Source organism: Engystomops pustulosus, chromosome 7 (genome assembly GCF_040894005.1).
Source record: "Engystomops pustulosus chromosome 7, aEngPut4.maternal, whole genome shotgun sequence".
Taxonomy (NCBI): domain Eukaryota; kingdom Metazoa; phylum Chordata; class Amphibia; order Anura; family Leptodactylidae; genus Engystomops; species Engystomops pustulosus.
The window spans coordinates 77,901,646-77,926,299 of NC_092417.1; the positions used below are offsets into that span (position 1 = coordinate 77,901,646).

General features: G+C 45.9%; 1 protein-coding gene across 1 annotated transcript in view; it reads left to right on the top strand.

The window, feature by feature from the left end:
* The first annotated feature begins 6,111 nt into the window (after positions 1-6,111).
* The window catches only part of VAC14 (VAC14 component of PIKFYVE complex), a 28,307-nt gene continuing 9,764 nt past the window's right edge, over positions 6,112-24,654 (top strand). The window contains exons 1-9 of the mRNA XM_072116979.1: positions 6,112-6,348; positions 11,292-11,442; positions 11,513-11,680; positions 12,631-12,693; positions 14,951-15,058; positions 16,232-16,341; positions 23,628-23,734; positions 23,809-23,943; positions 24,030-24,164. Of these exons, the coding sequence (XP_071973080.1) occupies positions 6,245-6,348; positions 11,292-11,442; positions 11,513-11,680; positions 12,631-12,693; positions 14,951-15,058; positions 16,232-16,341; positions 23,628-23,734; positions 23,809-23,943; positions 24,030-24,164 (1,081 nt within the window). The 5' untranslated portion in view covers positions 6,112-6,244. The remainder of the gene's footprint in view (positions 6,349-11,291; positions 11,443-11,512; positions 11,681-12,630; positions 12,694-14,950; positions 15,059-16,231; positions 16,342-23,627; positions 23,735-23,808; positions 23,944-24,029; positions 24,165-24,654) is intronic.

The following is a 24,654-nucleotide window of genomic DNA, read 5'->3' on the forward strand; positions in this document are numbered from 1 at the left end:
AATAAGGGCTTATTTTTTGCGAGACGAGATGCACTGTAAAAAAACTTAATTTTAGTGGGTTTTTAGCTTATTGAAGAAATTTTATTAACTTTTTACGTGTGGAGGAAAATAAAATCATCAATTCTTGTTTTGGATTTTTAGCATTTTTTTGGGGGGGGTGTTCACTGTAGCATAACAATAATATATTATCTTTATTCTACGGATCACTACGATTACGGTGATACCTCATTTATATAGTTTTATTTTTATTTGTCCAATTTTATTGAAGGAAAACTAGAATAGAAAAAATTGCATTTGTTTTAGTATTGCCATTTTTATAGCGGCATAATTATAGTATTTTTTAGTTGACAGAGCTGGTTGTAAGCTTATTTTTTGCGTGACAAGTTGCTCTTTTTATTGGTATCATTTTGGTGCTTGTAACTTTTTCGGATCACTTTTTAGAACATTTTTTGTAAAGCAATTTGATAAAAAGTTTTAATTTTTGGCAAGTTTTTGGGGTTTTTTTTTTACCACGTTCACCGAGCGGGTCCAATTATGATTAGGATTTATTGTACAGATTGTTACGGACGCAGCGATACCAAATAAGTGGGGGTTTTTCGTGATTTAGTGGTTTTTATACTTTATTACTTGTGTAAAGGGAAATGTGGTGTTTGGGGGGACTTTCACTTTCTTTTATTATTTATTTTTATTGTAAAAAACGTTTATTTATTTATTTTTACTTTTTTTACATTTACTGACATCTTAGCTTGAACAAGTGATCTTCTGATCACTTGTTCAAGCTTTTATACAGGTTACACAGTGCAATACAGATGTATTGCACTGTGTAATGTAAGACACTGAGCATGCTGCGCATGCCCAGTGTCTTACAGCCGGGTCCTGCCAGGAGGCAGGGACCCGGCTTCCGGACGAAGATCTCGCAGCCCCGGGCACCGGCAGTCCCGGGGCTGCGATCGGAGCAGCGGACCCCCCCGGTAAGCGCCGCGGGGGGGTCCGATTCAACTTCTATTAGATTTAAATGCCTCTGACACGCCGCGGTCAGCGCGACCGCGGCGTGTTAGGGGTTAACACCCGCGATCGGAGAAATCTCCGATCGCGGGTGTTAGAGGCGGGTGTCGGCTATAATATATAGCTGACACCCGCAGCTTCTGGCCCCGGCTCCGTTCAGGAGCCGGGGCCAGAAGCTTGACGTAATAATACTGCATTTTGCGGGAACGCACCTCCCGCCATGCAGTACTATTACGTCAAATGTCGGGAAGGGGTTAATACCTTGGAGCGTAGGAGTTTATTTACGTTCTAATGCATTATGTACAATTTTTTCTTTCAACGAGATATAATCATTGCATTATTTACAATTTTTTCTTCCATCTTCTTCTATCTAGCCAACCTTTTCTACCTCCTGTATGGTATATGGGAGTTTTTCCCCACTATGATAAGTACTCCTCCCTTTCTGTTTTTTGCCAGAGGAAAATCTTCCTCTGACAGGGGAGTTTCCTGCAACAAGTCGTTTTAAATTTTGGAGAACCATGGGCTGCTTGTGGGGAGAACCAGCCCCTTAACATTCCAGGACACACACCACATTATATTTGAGTCTTATTATGCCACTAGATGAGCTGAGATTCCCATGAGCACTGTCTCCCTCCTCCCTCCCCGCCCAGACCCTTTCCAGCGTAGGCACTGCCCAACAAAGATCTTGGAAAGTGGTCTTAACATTAAAAACACTTCCAACACCCCTCCCCCCAAAAAACAGTAGGAGGGGGAAAAAAGAAAGCGCCCCAGTATTTTAAGGGCTTGTGCCAAGAATATGACTTAGGGACTCCCTTCTTCCCAGACATGAGTAGCTGTCCATCCTCCTCCCCCCAGTCTCTGCTAGCTGGTGAAGTCCCTCATCGGAGTTCGGAGATGGACCCATCGGCATAGAAGATGCATAGCACCACTGGGTATAGAAGCGGGAATTTCACCTGGTGCTGATAGAGCACTATGCATATTGGAGCGTTCTATTGCGTTTCTTTGTGACCTCTATTGAATAATGACAGAATATCAGTAAATTGTGTCCTTGTGCCAGATCTGGATGTCTTTGAACGCTTTTGGGTGAGGGCTTATGTGGTGTACCCTTTCCACCTTGCATCTGTGCCAAATCCCCAGTACCTTGTGGATAAGTTCCTTGCACACATATGGCAGATCACGTTGAGGGACCAACTCTGGGATACCAATCACACGTAGGCTATTCCCCTTGAGCGATTTTCAAGATCCTCCAGATTTTCCCAGAAACGCTTGTTCTCCTGGAGGAGCTCTTGTATCTCTGTAGCTTGTGGTGGCGGAGTCATCTCCAGCTCTGTCACTCTCTCTTCCAAGCGGTCAAGGCAGACCGCTCCAGATCCTGCTGGATCGCTTGCAGGGTTGACGATTCGGTGGCTACCAGCGTCTATTGAATGTCTGGTGATAGGTGTTTTGCCACCTCGATGGCCAGGGAGCAGTAATTAGCCAGTACCTCTTCTGCATTGTACTTTCCTCCATCGCCATCCTCGTGGTGCTCCATTGCGGCCATTTTGGCTGCGGCAGTGGAGGAACGTGTCGTCTTCACCAGCAATTTTGGTTTAATCTGTGGCCCCATTTTGCTTATAAACCAATCCATATAAGTGCCGCTACTTATGGAAGGTTGTGAACCCGTGTGTTCGGGTTAGGTTTAAGTGTTGTCAGCCCTGCAGGCTTTAGAACTCTGTGGGAGGACAGGAGCTTCGCAGGTATCAGCCTTTCATGTTGGCCCCGGAACTGGAAGTCCTCTTCAAAGCTTTTAATGAGAGAGGGAGGTGTTTGTCCAAAATCTTGTGATACATGCCCCCATCCTTCCTCCTTTCAATACAATGCAGTCCTCCTGTCTCCTTTGCAGAAAACCACCCCCAAAGTAGAATGTTTCCACCCCATGCTTCCCATTTGAGACGGTATTGTTGTACTCATTCGTCTTCCTCCAAACCCAGCAAGTGAACCTTATAATAAAAAGTTCTATTTTGGTCTCTTCTGACTACATGGCCTTCTCTCGATCATTCAGATGCTCAGTCAGGAACTTCAAACAGGCCTGGACATGTGCTGGCATGAGCAGGGGGACTTTGCAAGCCCTGCATGATTTCAATCCATGATGAGACCGAGTGCCAAAAATGCAAGCCAGACCCATTTATTTATTTAGAAGTGCCAACACAGCAATTCAAGCATTAAATTATTAAAATCTTCTTGCTCTGTGCTTTAGCAAAGCTTTCATCGGTCCTGAGGACACCAATATCGTTGTCAGAAGGTGGTAAAATTCTGATTCCCATTGGAGCTTCCCTCAACAGAAAGAATTGTGGGGCCAAGAGTAGGAGCTTCAATGGCTCCAATAATAATCTGACAATGTCCTCACCTTCTCTTCCTGCAGTCTAAGGTAGACCAATATGCTTCACGTCCTGGGCTACCTGGGCCTGCAGGAGGATCCATCAAGTCCTGTCTGGTGAAGTCTGTGCTTGGGCAACAGCTTGAGTGCCCACTGAGAGGGCTCAGAGTGCCACCTCTGGCACCCGTGCCATAGGTTCGCAACCACTGGATACAGGCGGTCCCCTACTTAAGGACACCCGACTTACAGACAACCCATAGTTACAGACAGACCCCTCTGACCTCTGGTGAAGCTTTCAGAATGCTTTACTATAGTCCCATATTGCAGTAATCAGCTGTAAAGTGTCTGTAATGAAGCTTTATTGATAATCATTGGTCCCATTACATTAAAAATGTTTAAACTCCTATACCTGCTTTAGACGAGGAAACTGTGGCAGATATTTTATGTTCTCATTTACAAGTTTCACCAGCAGTGAACAATAAAATGATACAGCTACACATCATCCACCAGAGCTATCTTACCCCCCTGAGACTTGCTAAGATGCACCGCATCCCTTCCCCGGAATGCCATAGATGCCGATTTGCCCCTGCCGCATTCTGGCACATGATATGGGACTGCCCTCTGTTACAGTCATTCTGGTCAGAGGTGATCTCCCTGCTTTCTGACATCCTAAATCTCCCAGTCCCATTACGACCAGAGATATGTTTATTTGCAATTTTGGATGAGGAACTGTGGCCAAAATATGTTAAAATTTTCCTAACATCCACCCTCTTCCTAGCTAGGAAAACCATAGTCCTTAGATGGATGGACCCAAGACCCCCTACAGTGGACATGTGGAAAGGCCTTGTTAACAACATAATTCCATATGAAAAAGTAGTATATAAGAACAGGAAATGTCCTGACAAATTCCACAAAATTTGGGATAGGTGGTGCTCATCCGACCTAACTACCTACACCTCTAATGACTTAACTCCCCCCTACACCAAGACAGATCCTCCCTCATGTATAGTTTCAGTGTCTGTTTTGTTTGTTCCCTCTACTGGGATATATGTTAGGATTGTTAATTCCTTACTAATGTACACATATGTTTGTCTTTTGCATATACAAATGTTTAGCATAACTGGATTCAATACCTATTGTAATGATATGAGATTCTAATGCTTCCAACAACTTGCTTGTACAACGGATGTAACGCTTTTATTTGTAATCCATTGTCACAATAAAACTGAGTTTAAAAATGTTTAAACTCTAATTGTCACTGGGACAAATTTTTTTTCTCAACTTAAGAACAAACCTCCGGACCCTATCTTGTATGTAACCCGGGGACTGCCTGTAGTGTGTTACTAACGGTAATCTTTGAGTCTGTGATTCCAGCTAGCTTCAGGTCATTGACCAGATCTTCCTGTGTAGTTCTGGGCTGATTCGTGACCTTTCTCAGAATCATCCTTACTCTATGTGTTTCAATTTTCACTCCCCACCTTCAAAGATCTATAACTTTTTTTTATAACAAACTGTACTTCATAGTGACGGTATCTAAAACCCTATCTAAAACTTGTATTCCATGCCGTGTACTGGGAAGCAGGAAGCACTTGTAGAGTGCTGCTTGCTGCCAGGAAGTCTCTGTGTCTGAGATGGTCTTGTAATGCAGGGGGAGTGGCGGGAGGCAGAGAGCACTGCAGTGTGCATACAAGAGAAGCTATTCTTGAGAAGAAATCGACCATAGTCAGAAAATTCACGATTGTATCCAGGGGCAACCAAAATTGTAAACACCAGGAGTGATAGAGGCAGGTTGAATCATATCTTGGAAATGCTGTATTTTTGATGATAACAGTGAATTAGAGAATGTGTTATTCTGATATCCCGAGTATCTTTAAGAATCTTGTCTTTATTGGAATACCCTTTAAGGTCAGCTGAAACACTGTAGGTGGTAAAATCCCCCAGATGGTTAAAACAAACAAAGGGGTTATCATACAAAAGGGTGACATAAAATTAACAGACATATACAGATAATGCAAAAATAAACAGTTTGATAAAAGTGATTAAAAACCACTAAATGACATTATAAGTCATGGAAAAGCAGAAATTTTGCATTGAATATATCCGCTGGGGATCCCCCAAAAGATTGAGAATTTCTCTATGGAAGCTTCCATCTAAGTAGAAGTCGTAACCTGTGATGGCATGATGAAGTCTAGGCATGTACGAATAGATTTTTATGACTCAGGCACAGAAACTTCCTACCGGCAAGCAGCAGTGTGCAGAGACCTACTCCACAAGCAAGAAAATGTCTTTATCCAGAGTGGGGGCGCTCTATACAGATACAGAAAGTATATTAGAAAATTACATAACTTATTTTTATACAAACCATATCAAATATTTGCTGTGAGTGAACAACCCCTTTAACTAAATTTGAGACCTTTTTTTCATGGACCAATCCCTGTAAGGATAGAAATACATGGTATGTAGTTGATTTCACAGCGCCTGGCAGCAGCAGAGATCAGTGTATAATGCATAAGCGCTAATACATGACAGGACTAGCCTGGGGTATATTATACTATTATGTATTATATATCTAAGGCGGTCACAAAATACATAATGATACACTAGATAGAGAGTAATAATGTCTGCATAGTGACGTATATGTTATCATGGCTGTTTTTTTTGTGATTAGCAGTCAGCCAATGGCGGGACATGACAGTTAGTATCACATGATACCGCACGGGCTGCAGTGCCTCCATCCCTTCTAGTCACGTCTCAGTATCTTTTTCCGGAGTCCGGACTACACGTCCCATGCTGCAGCGCGGCGCCGGTCATCTGACTGAGGGGCGTGTCTGGAGCATGTGACTGCGGCCGCTGTACCCGGTTGTTGTGGAGAGAGCCGGGAAGATGAACGCGGAGCGGGATCTGAGTCCTCTGACCCCAAACATCGTGCGGGCCCTGAACGACAAGATGTACGAGAAGAGGAAGGTGGCGGCGCTGGAGATAGAGAAGTGAGAGACACCCGTCAGAAGGAGGAGACAAGAGAGAGGGAGGGAACAAAAGCATAAACGCCCGGCAGAAGGATGAACGCGAAATTAGATAACTGAGGGAGGGGAGAAAAGTTCAAACTCCCTATAAGGGGAGGGGCCAGCAAGGGAGACGCCTGCAAAGGGAAGGGACAACAGAAAAGACACCTAGGAAAGGGAGCTAGAGGAGAGACACCTGGAAGAGATAACACCCAGGAGAGGGTGGAGATGTCTGGGAGAGAAAGATAGGAGACACCTGGAGGAAAAGAAGGATTCTAGAGAGAAGACACCCGGGGGAGATGGTGGATGCTAGAGAGGAGACAACCAGGGGAAATGGAGGATGCTGGAGAGGAGACACCTGGAGGAAAAGAAGGATACTAGAGAGGAGACAACCCAGGGAGATGGAGGATGCTAGAGAGGAAACACCTGGAGGAGATGGAGGATTCTAGAGAGGAGACACGCCAGGGAAGATGGAGGATTCTAGAGAGGAGATTCCCAGGGGAGATGGAGAATTCTAGAGAGGAGACACCTAGAGGAAAAGAAGTATTCTAGAGAGGCGACACCCGGGGGGAGATGGAGGATGCTAGAGAGGAGACACCCGGCGGGAGATGGAGGATGCTAGAGAGGAGACACCCGGCGGGAGATGGAGGATGCTAGAGAGGAGACACCCGGCGGGAGATGGAGGATGCTAGAGAGGAGACACCCGGCGGGAGATGGAGGATGCTAGAGAGGAGACACCCGGGGGGAGATGGAGGATGCTAGAGAGGAGACACCCGGGGGGAGATGGAGGATGCTAGAGAGGAGACACTCGGGGGGGGGGGCGGAGATGGAGGATGCTAGAGAGGAGACACTCGGGGGGGGGGGAAGATGGAGGATGCTAGAGAGGAGACACTCGGGGGGGGGGGGGGGAGATGGAGGATGCTAGAGAGGAGACACCCGGGGGGAGATGGAGGATGCTAGAGAGGAGACACCCAGGGGGAGATGGAGGATGCTAGAGAGGAGACACCCAGGGGGAGATGGAGGATGCTAGAGAGGAGACACCCGGGGGGAGATGGAGGATGCTAGAGAGGAGACACCCGGGGGGAGATGGAGGATGCTAGAGAGGAGACACCCGGGGGGAGATGGAGGATGCTAGAGAGGAGACACCCGGGGGGAGATGGAGGATGCTAGAGAGGAGACACCCGGGGGGAGATGGAGGATGCTAGAGAGGAGACACCCGGGGGGAGATGGAGGATGCTAGAGAGGAGACACCCGGGGGGAGATGGAGGATGCTAGAGAGGAGACACCCGGGGGGAGATGGAGGATGCTAGAGAGGAGACACCCTGGGGGGGGAGGGAGGATTTTAGAGGGGAGACACCCTGGGGGGGAGGGAGGATTCTAGAGGGGAGACACCCTGGGGGGGAGGGAGGATTCTAGAGGGGAGACACCCTGGGGGGGAGGATGCTAGAGAGGAGACACCCTGGGGGGGGGGGGGGGAAGGATTCTAGAGAGGAGACACCCTGGGGGGGGGGGGGGAGGATTCTGGAGAGGAGACACCCGGGGGGAGATGGAGGATGCTAGAGAGGAGACACCCGGGGGGAGATGGAGGATGCTAGAGAGGAGACACCCGGGGGGAGATGGAGGATGCTAGAGAGGAGACACCCGGGGGGAGATGGAGGATGCTAGAGAGGAGACACCCGGGGGGAGATGGAGGATGCTAGAGAGGAGACACCCGGGGGGAGATGGAGGATGCTAGAGAGGAGACACCCGGGGGGAGATGGAGGATGCTAGAGAGGAGACACCCGGGGGGAGATGGAGGATGCTAGAGAGGAGACACCCTGGGGGGGAGGGAGGATTCTAGAGGGGAGACACCCTGGGGGGGAGGGAGGATTCTAGAGGGGAGACACCCTGGGGGGGGAGGATGCTAGAGAGGAGACACCCTGGGGGGGGGGAAGGATTCTAGAGAGGAGACACCCTGGGGGGGGGGGGGAGGATTCTAGAGAGGAGACACCCGGGGGGAGATGGAGGATGCTAGAGAGGAGACACCCGGGGGGAGATGGAGGATGCTAGAGAGGAGACACCCGGGGGGAGATGGAGGATGCTAGAGAGGAGACACCCGGGGGGAGATGGAGGATGCTAGAGAGGAGACACCCGGGGGGAGATGGAGGATGCTAGAGAGGAGACACCCGGGGGGAGATGGAGGATGCTAGAGAGGAGACACCCGGGGGGAGATGGAGGATGCTAGAGAGGAGACACCCGGGGGGAGATGGAGGATGCTAGAGAGGAGACACCCGGGGGGAGATGGAGGATGCTAGAGAGGAGACACCCTGGGGGGGAGGGAGGATTCTAGAGGGGAGACACCCTGGGGGGGAGGGAGGATTCTAGAGGGGAGACACCCTGGGGGGGAGGATGCTAGAGAGGAGACACCCTGGGGGGGGGGAAGGATTCTAGAGAGGAGACACCCTGGGGGGGGGGGGGGAAGGATTCTAGAGAGGAGACACCCTGGGGGGGGGGGGGGGAGGATTCTAGAGAGGAGACACCCTGGGGGGGAGGGAGGATTCTAGAGAGGAGACACCCTGGGGGAGGGAGGATTCTAGAGAGGAGACACCCTGGGGGGAGGGAGGATTCTAGAGAGGAGACACCCTGGGGGGAGGGAGGATTCTAGAGAGGAGACACCCTGGGGGGAGGGAGGATTCTAGAGAGGAGACACCCTGGGGGGAGGGAGGATTCTAGAGAGGAGACACCCTGGGGGGAGGGAGGATTCTAGAGAGGAGACACCCTGGGGGGAGGGAGGATTCTAGAGAGGAGACACCCTGGGGGGAGGGAGGATTCTAGAGAGGAGACACCTCAGAGAGGGAAGTAGAGAAGAGAGGAGAATCCCAGGATAGTGAGAGACAAAAAGAGTAGACACTGTGAGAGGGAGGAGATACAGATGATAGAGAGAATGCAAGAGAGAAGACACCTTGGAGAGGGAGAGCCAAGAGTGCACCTTCCATGAAGCAAGTTGAGCCTATCACCCCAGGGCAGCATTATACGCACTGTGGAACAGAAAAAGGGAGAAATTGTCAGCACCAGCTTGATGTAGATTAAAAACATGGAACATTTATTAATGCCACACTAGGCACTAGTAGCTGCTAAAAAGAGAGACCTTCTGCTTAAGCCTTTTGCCTCAATTAACAAAATTGTCAGAGCAAAACTATTGTAGTTGCTCATATCAGCCAATTAGAGTTTAGCTTTCATTTTATAAACTGCTGTGGGAAAATGAAAGTTGAGTGATTGGTTGCCAACTAGAACAGTTTTACTTTCAGAGACTTTTGTTAAATCTCCCCCAAAGTGCTAAGGCTCAGTTCACTTCTTAGATACCAGTTACTGTGGGCCAAAACCAGGAATAGTGAAGCCCATAGAACAGGGGCAAGTCTTTTCAGGGACTATAGAGAGGCAAAGTATAATGAAAAGACTTGTATCTGTTCTATGTGTTCAGCTGGTTATGGCTCACATTACATGGAATGATGGAAATAGCAGAACACCTAACCCAGATGTGAACAGGCCCTAAGAGTGCAGTCACATGCAGTGCGTTAACAAATGTCCCTAGGGGGCTTAATCCAATGGAAATTTGCAGTGAAATGCATCCAATCAACAACAAGTACCAGTTGTTTTGCATGTACACAACAATCGCATGCGTTTCACTGGAAACACATGTGATCAGGCCGAGACCCGCCCTGCATAACATTTCCAAACGCCTTGCAAGTACTGCGTGTGTTCGTACCCTTAGGAACAATTCACATCTCTGTTAGGTCTGAAAGTGCAGCATAGACTCTTGAGAGAGGTAACGGGCAAGGGCATAGACTCTTGAGAGAGGTAACGGGCAAGGGCATAGACTCTTGAGAGAGGTAACGGGCAAGGGCATAGACTCTTGAGAGAGGTAACGGGCAAGGGCATAGACTCTTGAGAGAGGTAACGGGCAAGGGCATAGACTCTTGAGAGAGGTAACGGGCAAGGGCATAGACTCTTGAGAGAGGTAACGGGCAAGGGCATAGACTCTTGAGAGAGGTAACGGGCAAGGGCATAGACTCTTGAGAGAGGTAACGGGCAAGGGCATAGACTCTTGAGAGAGGTAACGGACAAGAAAGAGCATAGACTCCTGAGAGCGGTAACGGACAAGAGCATAGTAATGGATAAGCATAGATACTTGTGTAAAAAGTATGGAACATGTGTCCATCAGATGAAAAGATCAGACAGTAGGTGTTCTCCTTAAGGAGACAATGCCAATTAAGGCCACCTTAAAGGCATGTGGAGACTTAAAGCCATAGATGCTCCACCAGGGAATTCTGGGAAAAATGCAAATAAGTTTTCCAAGGTGTTAAATGGAAAACAATACCTCCTGTTGCTACCTTGAAAGGCAGCCCCCTTAACATCTGATGTTAAGGGGGCTGCCTTTCAAGGTAGCAACAGGAGGTATTGTTTTCCATTTAACACCTTGGAAAACTTATTTGCATTTTTCCCAGAATTCCCTGGTGGAGCATCTATGGCTTTAAGTCTCCACATGCCTTTAAGGTGGCCTTAATTGGCATTGTCTCCTTAAGGAGAACACCTACTGTCTGATCCTAGTCAATAGCCTCTCACATAGCCAAATCAGTTCCCTACACTGTACTGAGGAGACCCAACCAGGTCGAAACAGTGCTGTCTACAGTTGGGAGTCTGTTCCTTATGGAATAGATATACTGGTTTGGCTTAATCCCACATCATGTTTTTAGACTTCTTGTAGGTCATACTTGATGTTAAGGGGGCTGCCTTTCAAGGTAGCAACAGGAGGTATTGTTTTCCATTTAACACCTTGGAAAACTTATTTGCATTTTTCTCAGATGAAAAGAAGCAGACTAAATGAGGGAAGGGAGAGACCCCTCTGTGAAACTGCCTTGATGGACCACATCCTTCCTATGTTTCTACAGGCTAGTGCGGGAGTTTGTGGCGCAGAACAACACGGCACAGATAAAACATGTGATCCAGATTCTGTCTCAGGAATTTGCTCTATCTCAGCACCCCCATAGCAGGAAAGGGGGTCTTATTGGACTGGCCGCCTGCTCCATTGCACTTGGGAAGGTGAGATGTTGGTTTGGGGATGAGAGCAGTCATGGTACAGCCCATTGCTAATCTTTTGTTCTTGCTGCAGGATTCGGGTCAGTATCTGCGGGAGCTTATTGAACCCGTCCTCACCTGCTTTAATGATGCAGACAGCCGGTTACGCTACTACGCCTGTGAGGCTCTCTACAACATTGTGAAGGTGGCCCGCGGCTCTGTCCTGCCACATTTTAATGTCTTGTTTGATGGACTCAGTAAGGTAAAGAGACAATGGCCGTATCCTTCAGTTTTCTCTCTTCCCCAAAATGTATTTGCTCTGGGGTTCTAATGGTAAAATAAGCAGCGTTTTGTGCAGGTCATGTGACCTCCACTCCTTAAGTCAAGTGACAGGAAGTCCATTGACCGACACATTGCATTAACCCTTTTGTTTCCAGGACAATTTTCCCTGAGATGTATTGGGCAATTGTGAAGCTTCTTACAAAAGATGAATGAAGTTACAGGAAAGTTGGGTCTCCACCTTGAAGATGTTTAGAGCTGCCAGGGAGATTAGGAGTTTGACACTCATTATTGTACAGAGCTATAAGAGAACTAGTTCCTTTGTTTTAAAGAAGACCCGTCACCAGAATTATACCCCTCACACCAGTAATACCTGCTGGTAAAGGGTTAAAAGTCCTCCCCATATCATCTAAATTGATCGGGCACTATAGCTTAATTACAGCCGTTTTTTTCCTGTCCATTACATGCTATATTTAGCAGTTAGCACTATGTGGGAAATTGCAGATTTTGTTACCAATTCACACGCCCTGCAATGGGAGGAGCCAAGTGCTGAAGGGGAGCGATTTTACTGGTGGAAGCAGGCAGATTTATGGGGGGGTGGGCAGGTTGAGTAAGTTTTATTGTGCCTGTTCTTGATGACATGTTCCCTTTTAAAGGTGTGTGGGACAGTTGGTCACTCTACCTTTAAAGATGCCTAGGGTTTTAGGAACAATGGGGACCTGGGGTAGGGGTGGGGGTTGTGGGTACAATCCTGTAGATATGAGGATCTGTAGGGGAATAGGGGGGCTGCACCCTAAAGCCATATGGGGTTTTAGGGGAGTTTTGCGCTCCACTTTAAAGATAAATAATGTAAGTGAGGTAGGGGTCTCCTTTTAAAATGTAGGGGTTGGAGGTTTCTCCAATGTAAAAGCCCTGTTTATATGTATTTTGCAGCTTGCTGCTGATCCTGATCCCAATGTAAAAAGTGGTTCTGAGCTCCTGGACCGACTACTGAAGGTTTGTGTCTGTGTGTCTTCACAACAATATGTATACTTCTGTCCAGCTTATGACACCTCTGCCAGTGCCTGGGTTCAGTAGTTATTAGCATGAAGCCAACAACAGTCATTTGAAGCAGAATGTGCATTCTCTGAAATCTATAGTGTTACATATCAGAAGAGAGATCACATGTCACACCTCATGTCATCCTAAAAAAAAGTTTCCTTTTTAGCAGGTGACTAATGTGTTCTGTCTTATCTCTGTGTTCTCCTGCTTTTCTCTTTACACACACTTTATCTCTATGAACCAGATTGAGGACCATCTCTGTACCAAGGGATTCATATATTTAGTCTATCAGTCCATGAGTTGCAGTGGAGTTGACATTGGTTCTGCAAAAAAAGGTTTTGACTGAAACATGGCCTTCATGCAGGAAATCTCTAACTGCAGTAGTGGAAAATCTTGAATTGAAAAAAGATCAGATGATAGGAACAAGCCCAGATGAATTATGGCTAAAGTGGTAGTAATGAATCATAATGAAGCACCCTGTACCCTGCTAATCCATAAAGCTGTTTCTGTGCAGTGTTACCTACAGTGTTATTACGAAACTAGAAATATCTTCTAGGAGAACACAAACTTGTGTCATGTAACTTCAATGTTTAGGCCTGGCTGTTCCTGTGAGATTATGTTCAATCAATTTTTATTTAACAAATACAAATTTAGGCTACATTTACACGGACGTATGAAAATGGCCATATCTGTACCGTTTTTTTACGGATTACATACGGCCACATTCATTTCAATGGACAATACGTTTGACCATTTATATTGCCGTTGTTAACTCCGTTCCGTACCGTACTGTATACTGGCCGTATAAAAATACAGAGCATGTCCTATTTTCTCCCGTATTTCAGTTCTGTATGCCCTAGAAGTCTATGGGGAAGTATAAAATACGGGTTACACACGTGCTGCATACGGATGAAAAACGTCACGTATATACGGCCCGTAAATACAGGACTGGAGAAATCATACGGTCATGTGAATGTAGCCTTACAAGTAAAATAACAGTAACAAACAGTTGTACAATTACAAATCAGCACTGGACCAATTCCGCAAGCCACTGAAGGAGCAATAAATGATATGATGATGGGTATATCTGAAAGCAGAGTGCTAGGGCAAGTCAGTAAGAGACAGTCCCTAGAGGATGCCATCGATTCCAGGTGGAGTGGTGGATATTAATTATGTAAACACTAGCGTTTGTGTTCCTATAGACCCAAGGTGATGGGGAGGGTCAGGAGGTACCGTAAATATGACAACTATGGGTGCTGCTTATTCTTTCTGTGAGTTTAAAGGGGTTTTCCTACAAACAAAAGTGAGGCCCTATTGACGGGATAGTGCTTAACTTGATGATCAGTGGGGATCTCAGTGCTGAGACCCCCACAGATCACGAAAATGAGGGGTCTATCAGATCAGACCCCTCGTCGCCCCGTTAACCTAATGGAGCAGAAGGCGGCAAATGACCATTCTGCTGCATTAATCTCTATGGAGCTGATGGAGATCTGTGAGGGCGGCGCTCGGCAATTTCCGTCAGCTCCATAGAGATTAATGGAGCTGAACATTCATGCATGGTCGTCTGCTCCATTTGTTTGACGGACCCCTTGTTTTCACGATCTGTGGGGGTCTGTACTAGGGGGCAATCTGTGGGGACCTATGGATAGGGCCTAACTTTTTTGTGGGGAAGCTCCTCAAGGACTACTTTAACACAAATTTATGATCTCTCTGGTCCCATATTTCGGTGCTTTATGAACCAGTGACATACATGCACGTTTAGATAAAAAACGTCACGTATATATTGCCTCTATACCGTATCCATATAAAATATGGTGGGCTGGCAAATGATGGCTGGCTGAAAGAATGCACCCCCAATGGTTCTGGTCTCCCTGGATACAGCACGTATATACTGCAGCATACGGTGTACAACTGTATGAGACCATGTATGTTACACGTATTTTAGACTTCTATGGGGCATAAGGAACAGAAATACTGGAGGAAATAGGACACACATGCTACAGTACAGTACATGGACAATATGACCATTTAAATGGATGATCATATTGCCCATTTAATTGATTGTGGCCGTATGTTACCCATATGAAAACGGTACAGTACGGGTAGCATTCGGCCGTTTTCATACATTCTCTTGAAAGAAGCCTTATCCGTACAGCATTATAGTGCCTTTGCTGTTTACTTCCTACTATCAATCACTGTTTTTTTTTATTAGGATATTGTGACAGAAAGCAGCAAGTTTGATCTGGTCAGTTTTGTTCCACTTTTGCGGGAGAGGATTTACTCCAACAATCAGTACGCTCGACAGTTCATTATCTCCTGGGTGAGTGACTCACCTTTTCAGATTGAAGCCCAAGAAAAGAGGTCACCACTAAGGCCCTCTTCACACCATCACTTGTTTCTGTTATTTTTAACTGAAAAATAATGCAGTCTTATTTTATGTTATGTTATTAACAGTAGAATAACAAAGGGGAGTTATTGGGAAAAGATGGTAAACAAAAAAAATCATATTAATATATTAAAAAAATATATTAAAAATGCTTCCCTTTGTTGGCCACTGGAGGAAGTTTCAGCTGTAAATTGTGTCCATACTGCCCTAACTCCTAGTCTGAAGCAGTAAATGTAATTCATGAGGACGTCATGATGGTGGATGATCATTCTCAGCAATGCACTCCAGATCAGATCATCACAGTACCATATAAGATTTCTTCTGTTTTCAAGATTTGTTTTCCTGCTTCCATCCCTAATGGGGACATTATCAAAAGGACTTTTATGGAAACAGTATCTGTGTTTTATACCTTGCATTAATATAGTAACCGGATGATGCACCCAACTGTGGTATATATTCTGTAATATTTCGCAAACTGAAGAAGGATGAATGGGGGTATTAAAAAGAACAAAATATTCTAATATTCTGTAAACTCTCAAAGAAAATTATCTTTGTTATCCATACAGCCAGCCCCAGTACAGCATATATTGTTTTTCATGAGGACTGTAAGAAAAGCTTTGCTTGGATCAGTAATTGTGGTTAACAGAGACCGCTTTTCTTTTACCCTTGTACACTAATATGTTCCTGTGTCAAGAAAATGGGAGGTGATTTGGGTGACTCCATCTTGGTAGTGGTGGGATTTTATGAGGCAGATTCAATCCTGGTAGAAATTTGACAAGATTTGAAAGACCGTGCCATAGATAGGATGTAATGTGGTTAACTCGACTGGCAGTAGTATATCATAGACAAAGTGCTCAGTGCAGATACACTTCTATGTATTTTTGATTATAGGGGTGTTCTGTCCCCTGAACTATTTATAATATTTCCACAAATTAGCTCCGTCCATAACATAAATGCTGTCTCTACTCAATAGGGTTGTTGCTCACCTTTACCATCATCTCCTGCCCTTATAGTTTTTGTTTTTTTTGGCCTTTAACGCTTAAGGTTGATTTGTATCTTTTTTGCGTGCAGACTGTGATACATTGTCATGTATTATTTCTGTCTCAGATCCTTGTTCTGGAGAATGTTCCTGACATCATTTTGCTTGAATATTTGCCAGAGATTCTGGATGGTCTATTTCAGATCCTTGGAGATAACAGTAAAGAGATCCGAAAAATGTGAGTGTATATGTGACTGCAACCTGTTTACTTGGTCACAAGTCCTGTTGGGGTTGATAATTCTAAAATATTGGGAATGGTGAGACCAAGTTTTCAGTTTATTAATAGCGTTCTGGGAGGAACAGCGCAGTACAGAGCTATGGAAAAAGAAATTCTTCATTCATGACTGTTGTCCATTACCTGGGGAGATGAAGGATTCACAAAGACAGACTTTTAAGGATTTCTAACTATAAAAGTGCTAAGTGAGGAGTCACAACCAGGGACTGGGGGCAAGTGCTGAACACTACAGTGAGGAGTCACAACCAGGGACTGGGGGTAAGTGCTGAACACTACAGTGAGGAGTCACAACCAGGGACTGGGGGTAAGTGCTGAACACTACAGTGAGGAGTCACAACCAGGGACTGGGGGTAAGTGCTGAACACTACAGTGAGGAGTAACAACCAGGGACTGGGGGCAAGTGCTGAACACTACAGTGAGGAGTCACAACCAGGGACTGGGGGTAAGTGCTGAACACTACAGTGAGGAGTCACAACCAGGGACTGGGGGAATGCTGACTGAACACTACAGTGAGGAGCTACATCAGGGTCAGGAACCTTTTTGACTGAGAGAGCCATAAGCGCCACATATTTTAAAATATAATTCTGCGAGAGCCGTACAATATGTTTAACCCCTTAAGGACGCAGGGTTTTTTTTCGCTCATTTCTCGCTCTACACCTTCAAAAATCCATAACTTTTTCATTTTTACGTGTACAGACCTGTGTGAGGGCTTATTTTGTGCGTAACAAATTTTACTTTCCCGTAATGTTATTTATTTTAACATGCCATGTACTGCGAAGCTGAAAAAAAATTCCAAATGTGGAAAAATTGAAAAAAAAGTCACGTTCTTGTGGGCTCAGTTTTTACGACTTTGACTGTGCACTCAAAATAACACCTCCGCTTTATTCTTTGGTTCGGTGCGATCGCGGTGATACCAAATTTATATAGGCTTTATTGTGTTTTAATACATTTTCAAAAATTAAACGAATGTGTACAAAAAAGAAAAAAATTTTTTTGCCATCTTCTGAGCTAATAACTTTTTCATACTTTGGCGCACAGAGCTGTGTGAGGTGTCATTTTTTGCAAAATGAGCATTGCTACCATTTTGAGGTCTGTGCAACATTTTTATAATTTTTTTATTCCATTTTTTATGTGATGTAAAAATGTGTAAAAGTCGCATTTTGGACATTTGGGCGCCATTTCCCGTCTCGGAGGTCACCGCCGGCCGTAACCATTTTTATATTTTGAGAGATCGGGCATTTTTGGACGCGGCGATACCTAATATGTCTGTGATTTTTACTGTTTATTATGTTTTATATCAGTTCCAGGGAAAGGGGGTGATTTGAACTTTTAATATTTTATTAATTTTTTTTATTTTTTAAACTTTTTTTTTTCCACTATTTCTTAGACCATCTAGGGCAGTGATGGCAAACCTTTTAGAGGCCGAGTGCCCAAACTACAACAAAGAGCCGCTTATTTATCGCAAAGTGCCAACACAGAAATGTAATTAGTGATTTATACTCCCTTCTCTGTCACAGTTTTCATTGATACCAGCCCCCTGAGTACACCAATAGAGCAGAAAATAGTCCCAGGTTGAGCTGTCACTTTAAAATAGCTCTGTGCACAGCAAGTCCTGGGCTGTCTGGGACTGCAGGAAGATACCTGGAGTCATCTCTGGTGATGGCCTGAGTGCCCACAGAAAGGGCTCTGAGTGCCACCTCTGGCACCAGTGCCATAGGTTCGCCATCACTGATCTAGGGTACACTAACCCTAGATGGTCAGATCGCTCCTACCATATACTGCAATATTGCAATATATGGCATTTTTGCAGCTCATTCATTACAATGAGCCACTGGCTCATTGTAACGAATCTGCAGATGCCAGATAGCCTCGGGTCAAACGAAGACCCGAGGCTACCATGGCAACCGATCGCTGCGCATCCCTATACATACGCCAGCCGCTGCAGAACATCCCTATACACATGCCAACCGCTGCAGAACATTCCTATACACATGCCAACCGCTGCAGAACATCCCTATACACATGCCAACCGCTGCAGAACATCCCTATACACATGCCAACCGCTGCAGAACATCCCTATACACATGCCAACCGCTGCAGAATATCCCTATACACATGCCAACCGCTGCAGAACATCCCTATACACATGCCAACCGCTGCAGAACATTATAATACACATTTATTAAAGTATCTGCACCAGTTTTCTGGGGGCTTTGCACTGGATAGAACATCTTTGATGCAGAGGGTCTGCAGATGCAGGGATGCAGATGATGCAGAGGGGGTCTGTAAGGGACACTTAGGAGCTTCATAGATGCACACAGGACACTAAGGGGTTAACGCATAGTGTGAGGAGACACTGGGGGAGGGAGCACTTAGCTCTGGCTGATTCCCAGCTGCTGACTCCTTCTCCTCAGGTGCTGCATGTCTCCTCAGTATGCAGCTCTCTCCTCTGTATGAATCTCCCGCGTTGCTACATCCAGCGCTGGGATTGGCTGCAGGCCGACAGTCCCTTCCCCTCTATCAGGCTGCTGCAGGGAGGGAGATGGAGGTGCCGCCCCTGAATTAACCCCGCGGACCCTACGCTGCTCTGCCGAATACATCCAGGGGCATAACTACAGCTGGGGCAGACCAGGGGCCCCGGTCATACGGCCCCTGGTCTTGGCAGGCATCTTAGTTGCTGCGGCTGTAGTTACGCCCCTGGATAGGAGCCCTGGCTGCGAGCCAGATGCGGCCATCAAAAGAGCCACATCTGGCTCGCGAGCCATAGGTTCCCGACCCCTGAGCTACATGGATACAGCTGTCCCAGAAACAATTGTGACTTCATGAGTCACAACCAGGGACTGGGGGCAAGTGCTAAAAACTACAGTGAGGAGTCACACCTAGGGACTGGGGGTAAGTGCTGAACACTACAGTGAGGAGTCACAACCAGGGACTGGGGGCAAGTGCTAAATACTACAGTGAGGAGTCACAACTAGGGACTGGGGGGTAAGTGCTGAACACTACAGTGAGGAGTCACAACCAGGGACTGGGGGCAAGTGCTAAATACTACAGTGAGGAGTCACAACTAGGGACTGGGGGGTAAGTGCTGAACACTACAGTGAGGAGTCACAACCAGGGACTGGGGGTAAGTGCTGAACACTACAGTGAGGAGTCACAACCAGGGACTGGGGGCAAGTGCTAAATACTACAGTGAGGAGTCACAACTAGGGACTGGGGGGTAAGTGCTGAACACTACAGTGAGGAGTCACAACCAGGGACTGGGGGCAAGTGCTAAATACTACAGTGAGGAGTCACAACTAGGGACTGGGGGGTAAGTGCTGAACACTACAGTGAGGAGTCACAACCAGGGACTGGGGGCAAGTGCTAAATACTACAGTGAGGAGTCACAACCAGGGACTGGGGGTAAGTGCTGAACACTACAGTGAGGAGTCACAACCAGGGACTGGGGGTAAGTGCTGAACACTACAGTGAGGAGTCACAACCAGGGACTGGGGGCAAGTGCTAAATACTACAGTGAGGAGTCACAACTAGGGACTGGGGGGTAAGTGCTGAACACTACAGTGAGGAGTCACAACCAGGGACTGGGGGCAAGTGCTAAATACTACAGTGAGGAGTCACAACTAGGGACTGGGGGGTAAGTGCTGAACACTACAGTGAGGAGTCACAACCAGGGACTGGGGGCAAGTGCTAAATACTACAGTGAAGAGTTTCAACCAGGGACTGGGGGCAAATGCTGAACACTACAGTCATGGCCATAAGTTTTGAGAATGACACAAATATTATATTTTCACATGATCTGTTGCCCTCTGTTTTTTATGTGTGTTTGTCAGATGATTTTAGCACATACAGAAATACAAGTGCAATCATATTATGAGTAACAAAAGTTTTAATGACCGTTAGAATGAGTTAATGCAGCAAGTCAATATTTGCAGTGTTGACCCTTCTTCTTCAGGACCTCTGCACTTCTCCCAGGCAGCTCTCAATCAACTTCTGGACCAAATCCTCACTGATAGCCATCCATTCCTGCACAATCAATGCTTGCATTTTGTAACAATTTGTTGGTTTTTGTTTGCCCTCCCGTCTCTTTATGATTGACCACAAGTTCTCAATGGGTTAAGATCTGGGGAGTTTCCAGGCCATAGAACCAAAATCTCTATGTTTTGTTCCCTGAGCCATTTAGTTATCACCTTTGCTTTATGGCAAGGTGCTGCATCATGCTGGAAACGGCACTGTTGATCACCAAACTGCTCTTGGACGGTTGGGAGAAGTTGCTCTTGGAGGACATTCTGGTACCATTCTTTATTCATGGATGTATTTTTAGGCAAGACTGTGAGAGAGCCGATTCCCTTGGCTGAGAAGCAACCCCACACATGAATGGTTGCAGGATGCTTTACAGTTGGCATGAGACAAGACTGGTGCTATCGCTCACCTTGTCTTCTCCGAACAAGCTGTTTTCCAGATGTTCCAAACAATCAGAAAGGGGATTCATCCGAGAAAATGACTTTACCCCAGTCCTCAGCAGTCCACTCCCTGTACCTTTTGCAGAATATCATTCTGTCCCTGATGCTTTTTCTGGAGAGAAGTGACTTCTTTACTGTCCTCCTTGACACCAGGCCTTGCTCCAAGAGTCTCCACCTCACAGTGCGTGCAGATGCACTCACACCTGCCTGCTGCCATTCCTGAGCAAGCTCTGCACTGCTGCTAGCCCGATCCCAAACCTAAAACAGTTTTAAGAGACGGTCCTGGCGCTTGCTGGTCCTTCTTGGGCGCCCTGGAGCCTTTTTGGCAACAGTGGAACCTCTCTCCTTGAATTCCTTGATGATGCAATAGATTGTTGACTGAGGTGCCAGTTTTGTGCAGTGCAATGATGACTGCACGTGTTTCTTTAGAGATAACTATGGTAAACAGAAGAGAAACAATGATGCCAAGCACCAGCCTCCTTTTAAAGTGTCCAGTGGTGTGATTCTTACTTAATCATGACAGATTGATCTCTAGCCCTGTCCTCATCAACACCCACAACTGTGTTACTGGAGCAATCACTGAAACGATGTTAAAACAGTCTTCTTTATTCATGCGTTCATGCAGTAAGTACACAGGGGGGCACGCAGTGCCGCTAAGCCGACGGGGAATTTCGCGCCAGCCGGCGCTTTCTCAAGGCAGTGGTATCAAGGCCAGCGCTTTCCCAAGGCAGTGCCTTGAGAAAGCGCCGGCTGGCGCGAAACGGCCCGTCGGCTTCCGCGGCACTGCGTGCCCCCCTGTGTTCTTACTGCATGAACGCATGAATAAAGAAGACTGTTTTCACGACCGGTGAGTGCTACTCCGTCTCTTCATTTCTTGTGGACTGTACTTGTCATTTTTGGGAGTTTGAGCACAACTTCAGTGTGACAGCATAAATCTCCGCACCTACCCATCCATTGCTCCTGCCTGTGCCCAGCCGTTTGACAATCACGCTGGCTGTGCCCGTGCTGTACTCACCTCTACAATTGAGACTGAAACAATGTTAGCTGCTCCTTTTAAGGCCAGGCCTGCAATGAAGTTGAAATGTGTTTTGGGGGAAAAAGTTCATTTTCTAGGCAAATATTGACTTTGCAATGAATTGCTGTTAAGCTGATCACTCTTTATAACATTCTGGAGTATATGTAAATTGCCATTATAAAACCTGATGCAGTAGACTGTGTAAAAATTAACATTTGTATCATTCTCAAAACTTATGGCCATGACTCTACAATAAGGAGTCGCAACCAGGGACTAGCTGCTTCTAATGTATATAGGATACAGCGGAAACCAGACATTTTGGTTTCTGTAGAAATTCACTAGAAGTACTGTGTGAAGTGTAGGTGGATATAATTTATTCCAATGTAAATTTGAGTTGTGAAAATCTACACAGTGTCTTGGTATATCTTAGGTTGTTGTTGCATGGTACGTTTTCATTGAGCTAAAAAATGCATTACAGTTGCTTCCGGCCAAAAGAGTATCATGTGCATTGTGACAGCAGTGAATGTTTGTAACCTTCATCATTGAAGGTAAAGTTACTAAACATGTGCATTTTGTATGAATGCAAATGTGATTTGGCCTCCTTTTGGTATGTGTCTGCAATGCAGCAGTCGCACCACGTGAGAACAGCTCTAGAGGAGACACATGGGGCGGCTTGGCTCTAGGTTACCCACATTGAGATAAACATCAACTAAGCCAATTGTTGGCACACATTCACTTATATAATAGCCATGGGACTGAGTTATTAAAATGTATTGCATTATAGTCATGTTTGTGCTATAGGTTAAAAAAAACAATCTTTCAGTGTCACGTGACCCATGTCAGTTTTCCATGATTTCATAAAGGCTGTGATTAGAGAGCTGCTGGTAATACTTTTAACTACTTCCCTTTTTCGATTTTGTGTTTTCATTTTTCACTCCCTACATTCAACATTCATCTATAACTTTTTTATTGTTCCATGTAAAGAGCTGTGCTTCTTTTCTGCGTAACAAATTGCACTTACTTGCGACAATATTTAATATTCCATGCCATGTACTACGTGGGGGAAAAATTTCAAAAGCAGTGAAATCGGCGAAAAAAACGCATTTGCCCCGTTTTCTTTTTGGCTTGGTTTTTAAGGCTTTCACTGTGCACTCCAAATGATATATCTTCTTTATATTTTTGGGTCTGTACGATCACATATGTTGTAATGTGTTTTAATACATTTAAAAGAAAATTCAAACCTGTACAAATCTGTACCAAAAAAAAAATCATTATTTCGCATCTTCTGGCGCTAATAATATTTTCATACTTCAATGTGCAGTTGTGTGACATGTCATTTTTTCGAGATGAGATGCTGTTTTCATTGCTACCATTTTGAGGACTGTACTGCACTGCCTTTTGATAAATTTTTATAAAAAATGTTTGCAAAAAAGTGTTTTCTTGGACATTTGGCCGCTATTTTCTGTTACAGGCTGAGCATTCGTGTCCCATATATCGGACACCGAGCTGATGCCGGCTCAACTTGAGATCAAAGCTGGCCTTGCCTGTCAGGGGTCTCTCCCCCAAGATCGCCCCTCCTCCCCCAATACTGTCTTTGGTGGGGGTGGGGGGTGGCATCCATTCAAGGTAGTCAATAAGGTGGCTTATTTCAGGCAAAGATAGTTATGGAAGATAAGTGCAGTGCTTGTGCCTGAGGGGGTTCGGGAAGCTAGATCACCTGAGCTCTGATAGAATTGGCTGCTGTGTTTCCCCAGGTGTGAGGTTTCTTTGGGTGAGTTCTTGAAGGAGATAAAGAAGATGCCAGACAGTGTGAAGTTTGCAGAGATGGCCAATATTCTGGTAATCCACTGCCAGTCTTCAGGTGAGTGGCCACCTGTGTCTTGCCTGATGTGGACACAATGGACTTCGCTCATATATATTCTTGCCCTTTGACAGATGACCTTATACAGCTGACCGCCATGTCCTGGATGCGGGAATTTCTTCAGTTGGCCGGGAGAGTGATGCTTCCATATTCCTCTGGGATTTTGACTGCAGTATTGCCTTGTCTGTCTTATGATGATCGGAAGAAGAGTATCCTTTGTGGTAGAGCAGCTGCATTTTATTATTGACATGTGATGGCATGGCTCCTATGTACTCCTTACATCGTGTGATTCAAGGTATTAAGGAGGTGGCCAACGTGTGTAACCTGAGCCTCATGAAGCTGGTAACCCCAGAGGATGACGAAAGTGATGACACAAGTCACTTACCAAGTCAGGAGGAGCTGCCATCTTATCAAGAGTCTGTGGACCGTGGTGAGTCTGTTACAGAGGAATAGATGAAATGTGTTGGTAGGTCCAGAACAAGTAGTTTTCTCATACGGCCCCCTTAGAGGTCTATGGCACCCAGTCACAGTGCGGGGACCACACGCTATCTCACTGCACCGTGTCTGAGACAGGCCTATATAGGAATATGTCCTATATTCAACAGTTTTTACAACGCAGCAGCTCTGCTTTCGATTTAGAGGGAAGGGATGATGAGCGCTCACCCCTTCTGCACCTGGCTGTATGTTCTGTCCGACATATGTTAATGTGTTTGAGGCCTGACTGGTAATTTAGCTTTTTTTCTTTTTTTGGGGGGGGGGGGGGGTGTCAAAACTTTTCATACATGAAATCTCAACTGCATTGCGCAAAGTGGGAACTTATGTGTGGCAGGCAAGAATTTTACCACTGAGCCACCATTTGTGTACATGGGATTGAATGGAATTTATCATAAGTATAAAAACAAACCTCGGGTCCCAGGATA